At 30.6% G+C, this 13921-nt stretch overlaps 1 protein-coding gene and 1 pseudogene across 1 annotated transcript; both read right to left on the bottom strand.

The window, feature by feature from the left end:
• Window positions 1–1736: 1736 nt before the first annotated feature.
• Window positions 1737–3800, bottom strand: LOC110423451 (lignin-forming anionic peroxidase-like; annotated as a pseudogene).
• A 4116-nt stretch (window positions 3801–7916) lies between these two features.
• On the bottom strand, window positions 7917–8988 carry LOC110423475 (defensin Ec-AMP-D2). The gene is made up of 2 exons (XM_021437692.1): window positions 8905–8988; window positions 7917–8241 (listed from the first exon to the last, which is right to left on the bottom strand). Exons 1-2 carry the CDS (start codon window positions 8966–8968, stop codon window positions 8072–8074), a joined length of 234 nt encoding a protein of 77 aa, XP_021293367.1. The 5' UTR covers window positions 8969–8988; the 3' UTR covers window positions 7917–8071.
• Between the last annotated feature and the right edge of the window lie 4933 nt (window positions 8989–13921).

Genomic DNA, 13921 nt, shown 5'->3' with positions numbered 1-13921 from the left:
TTGGTCAAAAAACTGAACTCTGTCAAGTCCCTTAATTGTACATTGAGCTTCCTCCAATAAGCCAAAATGTGCAAAACCATACTTCTTTCCTTGATTCGATTGATTGAGGGGAATATAAGAATTAATGACTCAGCCATAGAATCTGCAAATAGTATTGAGCCATTGCTGGGTGATTTGCAAATGAAGGTTACTAATGTGGATGGCAACTGTCTGACAATGAGGTTTAGGAAAGGGTTTTCACTCATCGTTCTTCATAATGCGTATATGAAGTGAGGATTGTGTGGTGCTAATATTCCAAGGCTTAGTCCACCATTCAACCTCATTAACCAAATCCATGCCATCACATGCCTTAGTTTATAAAAGAGACCGTATACAAATAAGGTAAAGCAACTCCATACTATCTTATCGTTTACCATTAAAAACTAACTCATTTTTCGTAAGTTATGATGACTATTCAGTGCTCCACATACTATCATTCATCTCTTTTTTGACAAACCCACAAACTAACAAGCATCCTAAGCACAAATGTGTGTAGCTATCGAGTTTGAAGATACTTAGCTCATTAGGCACCATTGGAGAGCCATTACCTATACTGTCCAGCTAAATCTACAAGACAAAAAGATATGGGTGCACGTCTCTGTCTTTGCCTTGCACCATTCACACAAATAGTTGCTCATTATTGAAGGGGACTCCATGCGACCTTAGAAAAGTCTTGGTTAAATTAGAGTAAATAATGCCTAGCCACATGAATCTTTTTACTTTTAGCGGAATAGAGATCTTCTAAATGGATGCATACTAAACTTGTTGTTCACCACAATTTGTGCCCAAAAGAAAGGTGATGGTTTTAATTGAAAAATTACCTTTTGGTTCATGTTTCCACACCAATCTATCATCTTTATAAAAAATTGGAGTGATACAGGCTAAGGAGGGAAGAAACTACCTATACTCGTCTCTCTCCCATGTGTACAGATTGCATTGGAATGTTAAAGCCCATTGACCTTGGTTCCACGCATCAATCACCTTTGCCTCCTTATTAGTGGCCAATGAGAATAAGCAGAGGAGTTTAAAGCATAGAGGATGATCACTATGGAGCCATACATCAAGCCAAAAAAAAAATGTTTGATCCATTACCAAGAAACCATTTGCATGCAGTAGCGCCTATTACATTGTGAATCCCTTGAGAGACAGGTAATGTGATGATACTTCTCCAGACATTGGACATCATGCTCAAATTCTTAACTGAGGAGATCAATGTGCCTCACTTTTACCGTACTTTTCTAAAATCAAGCGTCTCCATAATGTATTGTCTTCCACATCATAGTGCCACCACCATTTTCCAAGTAGTGCAACATTTTTGTTGCATAAATTAAAGATTCCAAGATCCCATAATGCTTTGGCTTACAGACAGTGTTTCATTTAACTTTCGATAATAAGCTCAAAATTCATCTCATCTATTTAGCAATATGAGATTGTGACATTTACTCAAGTAGAATTCTAGCACTACTATAATATGTAGTAAAAAAGAAGTCTATAGACCTATTGTCATCATTACAGTGATTAATCAATTCAAAATATTACATATAAGAACGTATATAAGAAAAAAAATCATTACTACAGCTTTACATTTGATAAAATAAAAGGAATAAATAAATTAAGAAAAAAAGGAAACACACATATCTACAATTAAGGAAGAGAAAAGATAGATTTAGTTTCCATAAAGGTATAAAGATCCATCACTAGTTAACACGGCTGCAAATCCTCCTAATTATCCCAATTGGACCTGCTAGAAGTTTGATATCTCCCATTTTGATCATGGAAGTTGCAAAATCAAACTTGAAAGTAAAAGGGATCCTACGATTCTTGAAGGCTATGTCATCTGTGGATCTACCACTAAAGAGAACTTAATCTAACTCCAAAAAACCCTTCTTCTGCATTAGGTTCTTGAAGTAGTTGTTGTCAAAGGAATTAGGTGTAACCATATCAAGTTCTGCCAAATTTCCATAACCATTGCCAAGAATGGTAGGACAATGGCGCCTGCGTGTGCTAGCAAATCCTGCATTTATGTCACTTGCATTATTGTATATCCTGTTCCGTAATGTAACAAATTGAGCTTGTCCAATGGTATGGGTAGCGCCAGCCCTTGGGTGAAGCCACCCAAGCAAGGGCTTTAAGCCCCCAATTTGGGTGGAGGCCTTATAATTTTATAATATAATTCATTATATTAAAAATATATACAAATTAAAAAATATAAAAAAATAATTAATAAAATTATCTATTTTCTCATTTTCTTAATTATATGCTTAATAAATTTAAATTTTTTATCATTTTTTAATTTATAGAATGCTATATTATTTCCAATCAACTAATGATCATAAGTAAATAATCATCTCCAACAACTATTTTTTTCTCACTTATTTCTTCTATCTCCAATCAAAATATTTAATGATTTTTAAAAACTCTTTTATATATATATATAAAATCAATTATTTATTTTTCAATATATAATATCTACTTTTGAATGTTTCTTTTCTCATTTGCTCTTTCTTCCTTCTTTCTTTAACTTTAATTTTTCTCCAAAGAATACACAATAAATCTTTTATATTATTATTTTCATAAAGCCGTAGGCTTCATTTACTGTTTACAATAAGCATTCAACAATTAGGTACTATTGTTCTAATATTTATATATTTTTTCTTTAATTTAAATTTTATCTTATATTATTATATTGTTTTTATTTTATGTAATAATTAATTTATTTGAATTAAAAATTTTGATTGTTGATTTTGTATTAACTTGTTTAAAAAATATAAAAATTTTACATTTCAAAAAGTTAAAAAAATAAAATTTTAATAATTTTTTTAATTTTAATAAAAGAATGCCTCATTAAATATATTGCTTTAGGTCTTCGAACTTATCGAGTTGCCCCTGAGTATGGGAACCTGTATATGGATTAAAGCTCTTGTAGCTACAAAGAAGATGAAGTGTGATCAGAGCATTTTATTAAAATAATTTTTTCACAAACCTGACAAAGCAACCATGTCTCTTGGACTAAGCCCCTTTCTTCCGAAGAGATCGACGAGGCTTTCAAGGCTGGCCGTGAAACGAGGAAGTTGACTCGTAGCAAGACTTACGCTAACAGTAGTAGAATCTCTTCTCCCGAGCTTCACTGGCCAAGATGGGCCACCCACCGGTGTTGTTTCAACAGTGAGAGTTATAATTAAGGGTGAATATTCAATAGGGGAATCTAGGATGACAAGTGTGACATCTGGGCTCTTGGAAGGGAGGTTTTATGTTAAGCCTACTCACGTACTCGGAGGCATCCCTGGCTGCAACTGCGAGGATATCTGCACAAGATACAACTCCAGGACATATTTTCTCCACATCAGATTTTGCCTTCTCAATGACTTCGTAACCTCTTGCAGAGTCTTTATTTTGCAGTGCATTCTTTTGGCTTGTGATTGAGGGGGCATCGTCTAGTAAGATTGAGGCATCACATCCCTATAAACACCAGAGGATTCATTACGATCTTGCATTTATAGATATGTTGGTGGAAGAAATTAAAACCGACATCGAATTGTTCCAACAATACTTGAACAAAGCTATCATGGAAATGAAGGCGAATTAGGGATGCTGGCATTCTACGCTCTCTTGCAATGGCGGTTCTGATGGCATTCTACGCTCTCTTGCAATGGCGGTTCTGATGGCCGTGCGAATAGTACTCAGTGCATTGGGGCATGTATTTTCATAAAATGTAGAGAAAGCTGTGCTTGGCATGCCCTGCTGAAAAGCAGCAGCATCACCACAAGAGCAGCTCTACCCGCTGGGGACGATATAGATTTTGTAACTGCTATGGCCAGTTTTCTTTTATGTTCTTTGACGTAAACAATGTTATGATTTGTTAACAAACAAGGTTGAGCAAATGAGAAGAAAAGAGAGTCACGGAGAGCTTGGTAGCTAGCTCCTCTTCAATTTATAGGGGCATTGTACAATGGTCGGTGTTTGTCTGGGTCACTGTTCAATTTTGGAGCCGCTGGCATTGTCAGTTTTCTCCCTTTGACCCATTCTCAATTTGCTTGCAGGTTGCGAGTAAAACACATTTGACTTTGAAATTCCGATTCCTTAAGCAATAGTACTAAATAAAACAATTGTTTATACAGTTAGGCTGCCATTTTCTTTATCCACAGCATTGGCCTTCGGTATATATATATAGACGATTTTGCCTCGAACAAAAAACACATGGCCTAACTTATGCTATTTCTAATGACTTTTTTCCGAGAGACTGCTGGACAGACTTAGCATTCTATAATAATTTAGTTGCCCTGCATCTTGATGGTGATCGTAGCCCACGTTTGTTGTGTAAACGGGTCTTTTATATTATTTGCTCATTGCTCCCAGTCTAGCCGAAACCGCATAGGAGCTGCAAATGAACGATGATTATTTTAAAAAAAATTGTGATGAATAATTTTTTAATAAAAAGTATTTTAAAAATAATTATTAAAATAAATTTAATTATTTTTAATTATATTTAATTATAATTTGATAAAAATATTTTTAAAATTATTTTAAATAAATTAAATTATTTATTATAATTTTTCTCATCTGTACTTTCAATTTCTCTCTTTCATCATAAGCTCTTTTTAATTTTATCAATTTCTTTATTTGACATTCGTCTGTTGTGTTTTCGATTTCTCTCTTTTACATTTTCAAGACATCAAGTACTGGTTTTGATGTGCTTAATATAAGTGGCTACTTAGAGAATTTCATTTTTAAGTATTTTGGATGAAACTAAAATGGTAGAAATAATATCATATGTTGAAATAACTTTTAATTAGATCAATTTGAGACCAAATATCAATAAACTCAAGAATTTAAAATTTATAAATCTAAGATTTCAAAGGAAATTTTTTCAATTTTAGTTTAAATAGGTATTTTAGATAAAAAAATTTATGTTTTGATTTATGAAAATATATTATAAACACTTTAATCGGTGCCAAATTATCAACAAAAATAAAAAAATATAAAAAGAGTTGAGAGAATTTGAAATTTTTGTTTGTAAGGAGCAACAACATTTTAAACGCAATAAAAATTTTTTAAACATAACGTGTAACAATAATATTTTTTTAATATGATATGTAACAATATTATTTTTTTTAACATCCCGTCTAATATATTTTTGTACATGATGTGCAATAGTAATTTTTTTTTAACATGGCATGTAACAATAATATTTTTTTAACATGAGTATAACATTTTTTTTACATAGCATGTAATAATAATTTTTTTTTTCAACATACCTTATAATAACTTTTTTTTTACCATATAACATATTTTTGTATATGTCTTACATTCATAACCAAGCACTAACATTGTCCAAGGAAATTATAGTTACCGCCTCGAATAATTTTACTTAAAATCTCTTTTAGGTCCTTGCCAACCTCATCTAGAATCTATTAAAAATAATTTTACTTTAGCTTCATTACTTCAAGGATGAATCCAACTCCTCCACCACCACCACTTCCACATAATTTCCTTTCCCAAATCAAGTAAATCTGCTCCACACAAATAATCCAGCAGCTAACAAATCCAAATTTCAACCCCATCCAAACTTCACTCAACATCTTAATTACCCAACAGTTCGATTTTATCCAAAGATTTAAACAAGACTTTCAAACTATTTAAAAAAATTTAAAATTTTTTTATTTTTTTATTACGTTCAACTAATCAAATAAACGTTTTTTTTTTACTTTTTTGAGTTAAATAAACCTTTATAACTAAAAGTTGACTTAGTCAAAATATCACTTGTTATTTTATATTATATGAAGTTGACGTGATATTCTGACATATCATAATATATAATGGCATAGCATATTAATGTACTATGATGATATGATCATATGATTTTTTTACTATTTACATCAGCACTATATTAGTGCAACACGAGTGTAAAATAAGAAATGAAATATTAACTAATGTAATTAGTTAATTATTAATTATAAAAATTTATTTAATTTAAAATAAAAATATAAAAAGCTGATTGAAGATTTATTTGAATTTTATTAAATGATTAGTAGAGGGACCTAATATGAACTTTGACTGTGAATTTTATAGGAATGAAATTTTTTCATGGAAGAAGGGCTATGCTTCACATTTTCAGAGTCTTCAAAGAAGAAAAAAGAGGGAAAAATGTGGAGAACGAGAAAAAGAAAAAAGAAAGGATATATTCTTTTGTGATTTCAATCTTTCACCGGGTATTTAGGGAGAGGTGGGAGGGCGGCAGAGAGGACAGGGAGAAACTTATGGGTGGGGAAAGGTTCATCGAGGGAAGTGAAACCTTTGAACATTTTTGAGGGGGCTCCATGGGTCCTGAGTTTGGTTCCATGAGAGTGAATGCGGAAAATAAAGGAAAGTGTGACTTGGAAATTTCAAAACATTTTCTGCTTTCCAGGGTGAGTGCAGGTTGAAGTTTCATCTTTCAAGTTCCGACTGGGGCGTGAATCTTCACAAGCTGATGGAAATGGAAAAAGCCACAAGGATGACAAAGAACTTATGAATTCAAGACGTTGGAGTAAAAGGTTGGGGGAAGCAAGGATGCACTACGGGAAGTCAATACAAAGCTGCATGCTATATGTGCTGTGCTGCTGGTTTTGGTGTGACTGTTCACGGTCTCATCAATGAGCTGAGTCGAAAGGTGACAAGAGGGTCGTGATTGTGGATGCTTTTGTTGCTGCGGTCTATGAATGGCTGGGAGTTTTTCAAGGAATTAGGAATAGTTAACGATGAGAATGGGTTTAGAATATCTGAATTGTGGTTGTTGTGTAATCTCATAAGTTTTATGAAGTTAGGAAGTTTAGTTTTTGTTGTATAGTGAACTCATTGTTGAGGTTGAGCCACCAATATCTGTTTGAAGTGGTGGAATCCTTTTGTAATTGTACTGTTATCTTCGTCTGTAGTTGGAGTTGATATGCTACTACAAGCCTTTTATCTCTAAGATTTAAGACTTGTTATGACATGCAGGTTATGTTGAGTTAACAAATTCATTTTTCAAAAAAAATTAACGATGAGAATGTTTTTTGAGTTTTTGATCTTAGAGCTCACTTTTGCGGATTGTATAGCCTCTGCTGCTATTGGATGGGTTGGGTAGGATTGATTTTGTTGCTTAGGTTTTGGGAGAAGTTTATATGTAATGTTTGACCACTTTTTGGGGTAGTTTAGGATAGCCTGTGTTTGATCCTGCTGAACCGCTCACTTTCTGTTTACAGGGTGCTGGCTCTTGATAAGAGATTCTAGGATTTTTTGCTGTGAACGCCATTGTCTACTCAATGGCTGGTTTTTTTTTGGACCATTGTACAGCTTCTCTTTGCCCAGACCGGTTCTGATTATGCCATGAGAGTTTGTAGTATTATAAGCACTTGAAATGACATTACAGTATTAAAGTTAATAAATATTACACTTTAAAAAAAAAAAACAGTCACTGTGTCTGTGGATATATATATGCACCTTTGACGACATTTAATTTTCCATCAAGGAGCATAGCAGGAAACGTACGTAACCACCGAGGTTAATTCTTCTTAGAATTTTAAAATATGCCAGGCAGCCTTATTATTTTGATTTCATTAACCGAGAAATGCTAAAGAATTTGAAAACAATTGTAAGACATCAAATTAATTTTTTTCTTTTAAAGGTTGTCTTATATTCATTATGTTGTTATTTTTACATGTCGACTTTCGGGTACGGATCATTCTTTGTTTCATCCTTTCATCGTTTCCATTTACGGCCATGCTTTTCTATTAAGTATTAAAAGGTAAAAGATGTTTTTTATTTAATTGATATTTTTATTACTTACTATTTATTTATATAAAGATAAGAAGCAAAATTATAATTAAAAATAGACAAAAATTAAAATGTAGCCTCAAAGAATGAAAATTTATTTCATGCGACACAAAACATGACAAAGACAGATGAATATAGAGTTAAAAAACAGTTCCTCGTACACAAAATGCCGGGGATTCCTTATTCTCTCAAAAGGAGACCTCAGGGGCTATGGAAATAAGAGATTCATTAATTCATATGGCTAACAGTGTTTCGTGCAGAAGCATCGGCGCCGAAAGCCTCGGCAATGTCCACCGTGGAAACCTTCCGTCTGGCAGACGGCGGCACAGTTACTCTTCCTCACGCACGTGCTCTTGAAGCGATGGCTCTGAGACTGGCATGTCCTTGCTTCCGCTGCCTTTGGCCCCATCTCTTCTTTGACAGATTCACATGTAACAAAATATGCAAAAATTTTATTCTAGTTCAGAAAATAATAATCAGTAAATAAATTACCCAAAACAAGTAAGTTAAAATTTCCCCTGTGGATAATGCAGGGGAAGAATAAGATTGCGAAAGCTCATATGCCGCACATAAAATGACACTTGTATATAGAAGAGTTACTTTGCTCGAAAATGGCCAAAAATGGAAAGAAAATGCAAGTATATACTTAAGAGACAAAAAAGAATAGGAAAACTATTGAAAGAGCCTGCTAACTTATTATGTTATCGGAGATGAGGATCCAAGCCATGGAAACCTCAAGTTACTCTATATATGTTAAACACATAGAAATGAGGCCATAGGTTTTCGGGAATGTGATCAATGAACCCGTGGCACTAGGCTTCATAGCGTCCTGGTCAGCTTCATACTAAAGTTTATGTTACTTGAACTTGAGATAAGGGTAGAATACAATAGTTTAACATTTTAAAAATATTTTTAGTATTAAAAGAATCGAAGTTTTATATTTACATTCATGAAATATGTGTCGGATGCTAATACTTAGATAAAATAAAATAAAGAGTCGTAGCAATTTATAGCATAAAAGCACAAGTCAAGTTAATTGGAAAGACAAGAAATTGGGAAGGGCAAAAGAAAAACCTGTCGCCAGAAGAAGCAACAGAAGAACAAAGGCTGCTGAGAATAAACGCATGGACCTCTCCATGAACACAATGCCACAGAGAGAGAGAGATTTGGATGCAAGGAAAGCAAACCAGCGTGAGACCTTTATATAAGGGTTAGGAGTGGAGCAGTAGTCGACAAAAGGGACGAACACGCATGTGTTATATCTGGGACAGATCGAGAAAAAGGGGAAAAGAAAGAAGAAAAAGGTGAGATCTCAGATTCGATCATTCGCGTCATGCCTACTCAGCCCCCCACTATCTACTACTTTTGCCTTCCTGCGTATCTTTCTGTTTCACTTTCTTTAATCTAATTTGTCAAAATTTTAATTGCTTCCTCTTATCTTTTGATAAGAAAAATCAATAATTTTATCGAAAGCTATGCATTTTAATCTAGACCAGTACTTGCTATAATAACCAGAAAATTACATGTTAAGACATAAAAATAATTTATGTTTATTGATTCTTAAAATAATTTATATTTGTCAAAATTTTCATTCTTTTAAATGGAAGAAAAGACTAAAATATTTAAAAAATATATTCAATTTTATCAAACGGAACCTATTTTTATCTTGATTATTTTCTATTCTCTCTTTATAAAGTTATACATTAAAAATTTACTCACTTCATCTCATCTTATAGGTCTATGTTTAGCTTGGAATCCAAAATCAAGAAAAAAAAAGACTTTAATAAACATATGTTATTTAAAATTTTTTTGAATTGTTTCATATTTACCAAAACAAAATTAAAAAAAAAATGCACTGTATAATGCGAGATCGTGTAGAATGTGTAAGCCCCCTCTTGAAAGGTAAAGACCCACCCAAGGATATCGGCCCGATCGGCGCAGCCCATACTTGTCACATACACATGTGCAGTGTACAACCTAGCATAACGCCATCTAGTAACTTTCTTTTTTATATGGTGGAGCCTAACTTTCCTTAATTTTTATATCGTGATGCCTAACTTTATATTTCTGGCAAGATGAAGGGAGAAAAAAAAGAGGAAAGAATCTTGCTGCAAAAGAAAAAAAAAAAAAAAGCTGTGGCATAAAGGTCTTCTTGAAATTAATTCAACAACATTATACATGTATTTTTTAAAATTTGAAACGAATATCATTTTGATTTTTATAATTTGAAAATTAATTTGTTGGTCTTTACATTCCTAACTTTATAATGAAATTATTTTTCTTTTTTGTTTTTTCTTGGTTACGTTAGGTCTGATGTTAAGTGTCAATTCGTTATAATGTGTCTGCCACATGGAAGAAACATATCAGTTGACATGTATTTATTTAAACATTTTTTTCTTTAATTTTAATTTTAAATTTCTATATTATGTTAAAAATAATAAAAATAAAATATTATTTCTTAAAAATAGAAAAATATAAAAATTAGTATTTATGTTAAATTAGAATACTTCACAAAAATATTTGAAAAACTGATTTTGTTCAGTAATTGAAAAATAACTCACTGGGGAAAATTTTTTCAATGTAAAATATTTTGCAAAAAAGTTTAATCTTTTTTATTGTTCGAATAAATTGTCGAAAATATTTTTTATCGTTTAGATCATCTTGTAGAGAATATTTTCCACCATCACTAGTAGAGTAATTTGGGTATTAAAATGATAAATAGAAGTTTATTACAAAGTAACGATGTCATTTGGTTTTTACTAATTTGAGATCAAAATTAAAAATGGACATGCAAATGGGTACAATCAATAATGATATTTACCTAAACATTTAATCACATATTTATAATTAAACTCTAATTTTTTAAAAATTTTCTATGTCATCACCCTTTTTATCACAACATTATAAAAATATCAATATTTATTAATTATGTAAGACATGCAAAACTTATATGTATGTGTATTGGTAAGATTTATTCAATTGACAAATAAAAAGTTTTAATCGCATTGAATGATTTCATTAAAAAATATTTTTTAATTTTAATAATGTTGCTAATTTAAATATTAATATTTTATATAAAAATTTAAGTTAAATATTAATATATTTTTATTTTTTATATTTTAATTTAAATATTAATATCCACCAAACTTATATTCTTAGACTTAGTATAAGAGTTTTAAAGATTGTTTAGCACTTGGTTATATAATTTGATTGATGGACAAAAATTTTATTTGTCAAGTGCGCAATCTGAAACCCGAATAAAACTTTGTTCTTTCAAGATTTTTCATTTCAAACTCTTTTTTAAGTAATCCACAACTTTTAATAATTCTTCAAAAGTTTTAATAATACTCAAATTATCAATATAAATAGCAATTATGACAATTTCATATCCAAATCTTTTTATAAAAACACATGGGCATATATGATCATTTGTATGGCCATCTTTTAACAAATATTCATTAAGATAATTAGACCACATGCGTCTAGATTACTTTAATTTATATACATATTTATTTTATTTGATTGAATAAATTTCTTGAAAATTGTATGCTTCAGGCGATTAAAATCCTTCAAGAATTTTCATATAGATATCAATATTAAGTAAGTCATATAAATAGATTGTAACTATATTCATTAGATGTATTTCAATCTTCTTACGTATTACTAGACTAATTAAATATAGAAATGTAATTGTATTGACTATAATAGAATATGTCTATTCATAATCAATATCATGTCTTTAGGTAAAACTTTCTGCGACAAGCCATGCTTTATATCTCACAATCTCATATTTGCACAAATAACCATTTATATCCCATTGGTATTGCATTATTTGTTACATGGACCACAGGTCTAAAAATTTCATATTTTGGAAATAAAGTAAATTCCACCTTGATTTTTATATTCCACCTTGATTTTTATCTTCCACATTGACTAATCATTTCTATGTTTACATTCTTTAATAGATGTAGGTTTAAAATTCTTATTTTTTTTTCATAATATTATGCGCTACATTATATGTAAAAATATCGTTGATGTTTATTTCATTTTAGTTCTATTTTTTTCCTGTCATGACATAATTTATTGAGATTTATTCATTTTCAATGATTTCAGGTATATGAATTTCTTTTGAAATTTTATAAATGATGTCAATGGTCTCTTTTGGTGTTTCTATTTCCCTTTTTTTACCATCTCGTATATTTCTTCCTTTTCTTTTTCAAAGATTTTATCTTTGGAACTGATTGGCTTCCCACACTTCTAACATACCTTGTCCTACAAGAACATCAATTCTAATAAGAGTATTTATAGCTGATATATGATATTTAGTTATTCTCTTTATGTTAGTAAATATATTTGGCAACAGATTTGTTATATTTTTCAAATGAATTATTTTTTAAATTTCGAGTTCATATTAATTCGTAAGAGGATCAATACTAGAAAATGATAATGTTTTCTGTGAACTTTTTTTCTTAGCTGCTTATTTTCTCTTTCTAATTAATGTTGGAAAAACTGTTTCATTAAAATGATAATCGACAAACTTTACCATGAATAAATCTTCTATTAATGGTTCTAAATATTTAGTTATATATGAATATTTGTATCCAACACATATTCCTAACTTCTTTTGAAGACCCATTTTTGTGTATTGTGGTAAAGCAATTGAAACATCTATTGGCCATCCAAAAATTATTAAATGAAAAATATTTAGTTTTTTACCATAAACCAATTGCATAGGAGAGAGTTTATGATAACTCGTTGGCATATTACGTACAAGTGCTGCTACATGCAAAATAGCATGTTTCCAAGCAAAAATGGGGAGTTTAGTTTTTATAAGTAATGACCTTGCAATTAGTTGAAAATGTTTAATAAACGATTTTGCTAGACCATTTTAGATATGAACATAAGTAATAGGCTATTCAATAGGTTTTTTTAAAAAAAATTATATGTATTTCATTATATATGGTACTGGTACAAATATAAAAATGACCAACTATTTTGCTACCTCTACAAAACAAAAGGGGTCAGCATGACCAACCTTTCCAATATAAAAAAGTCTTTACTTCCCTTGTACAGATCTAAAACAAAAATAGGGGAGGACACGATCTATACATTTCTAACTCATGTTACCCATAAACAAAAATTCCCTTAATAGAAATCAATAAGCACATAAGTAGTAGGTGTTCAATTTTTCCATGATTCAGCATCAATATATTTACAATTAACCTATCAAACACAGAGCAAATCCAGAATGTAATCAAAATGACAAAAATCACAAATAACTCATTAATCATTGTCCTGAATCTCAGGTTCAACCTAAATTAAGCCTGAATTACAATTGGTTACCTTGGTTGTAATCCATAACCAGTTACTTGTGATGTAAATTCACTAGCATTATCAAGATTACTAATCTTGATTGTATAATCAGGAAATGTGCTCGCAAACAAATGATTTAGGCGAGTAATCTTACAAATGCCAAATTGAAAGTTAATAATAAGTACACATATGACCATACGGTCGATGCATCGATTAAAATCATAAAATATCTAAATGATTCTCATGGTGGATGTATGGGTCCACATATGTCACCCTAAATACATTTCAAAAATATAATGGATTCAGTTCTAACTTTAGCTGCTGATGGCCTTGTAACTAATTTGCCTTAACAGTAAGCAGGGCATTAGAATTCATTAGATTGAAAAATCTTTTGATTTTTCAATGGATGACCACATGAAGTTTCAATAATTTTTCATATTATTATTGATCAAAAATGGTCCAACCAGTCATGTCAAACATTAAAATTATTAATAAACTTCTAGTTTACTATAGTAAGTATTTCAATCATTTTAATATTTATTTAGTACAATCCTAATGAATATTCATATTTTTCTTCAATAAAATCAGATACATATAGTAAAAAATTTACAAGTTAAGTTAACATAAGATAACATTAAATATATAATCTACTATTAAAATACATAATAAAAACAAATCATTTAAATATAATGGGAACATATAAAAACATCTTCAAGGTAAAATTATACTAAAACATATTAATAAATTATTTAAAAAATTTCATTCTTGTATATTTTAA

The sequence above is a fragment of the Theobroma umbraticum genome, unplaced genomic scaffold (assembly GCF_002168275.2).
Source record: "Theobroma umbraticum cultivar Fairchild unplaced genomic scaffold, ASM216827v3 scaffold_20.0, whole genome shotgun sequence".
In the NCBI taxonomy this organism is placed as follows: Eukaryota; Viridiplantae; Streptophyta; class Magnoliopsida; order Malvales; family Malvaceae; genus Theobroma; species Theobroma umbraticum.
This window is presented reverse-complemented; position numbering and strand designations above follow the sequence as displayed.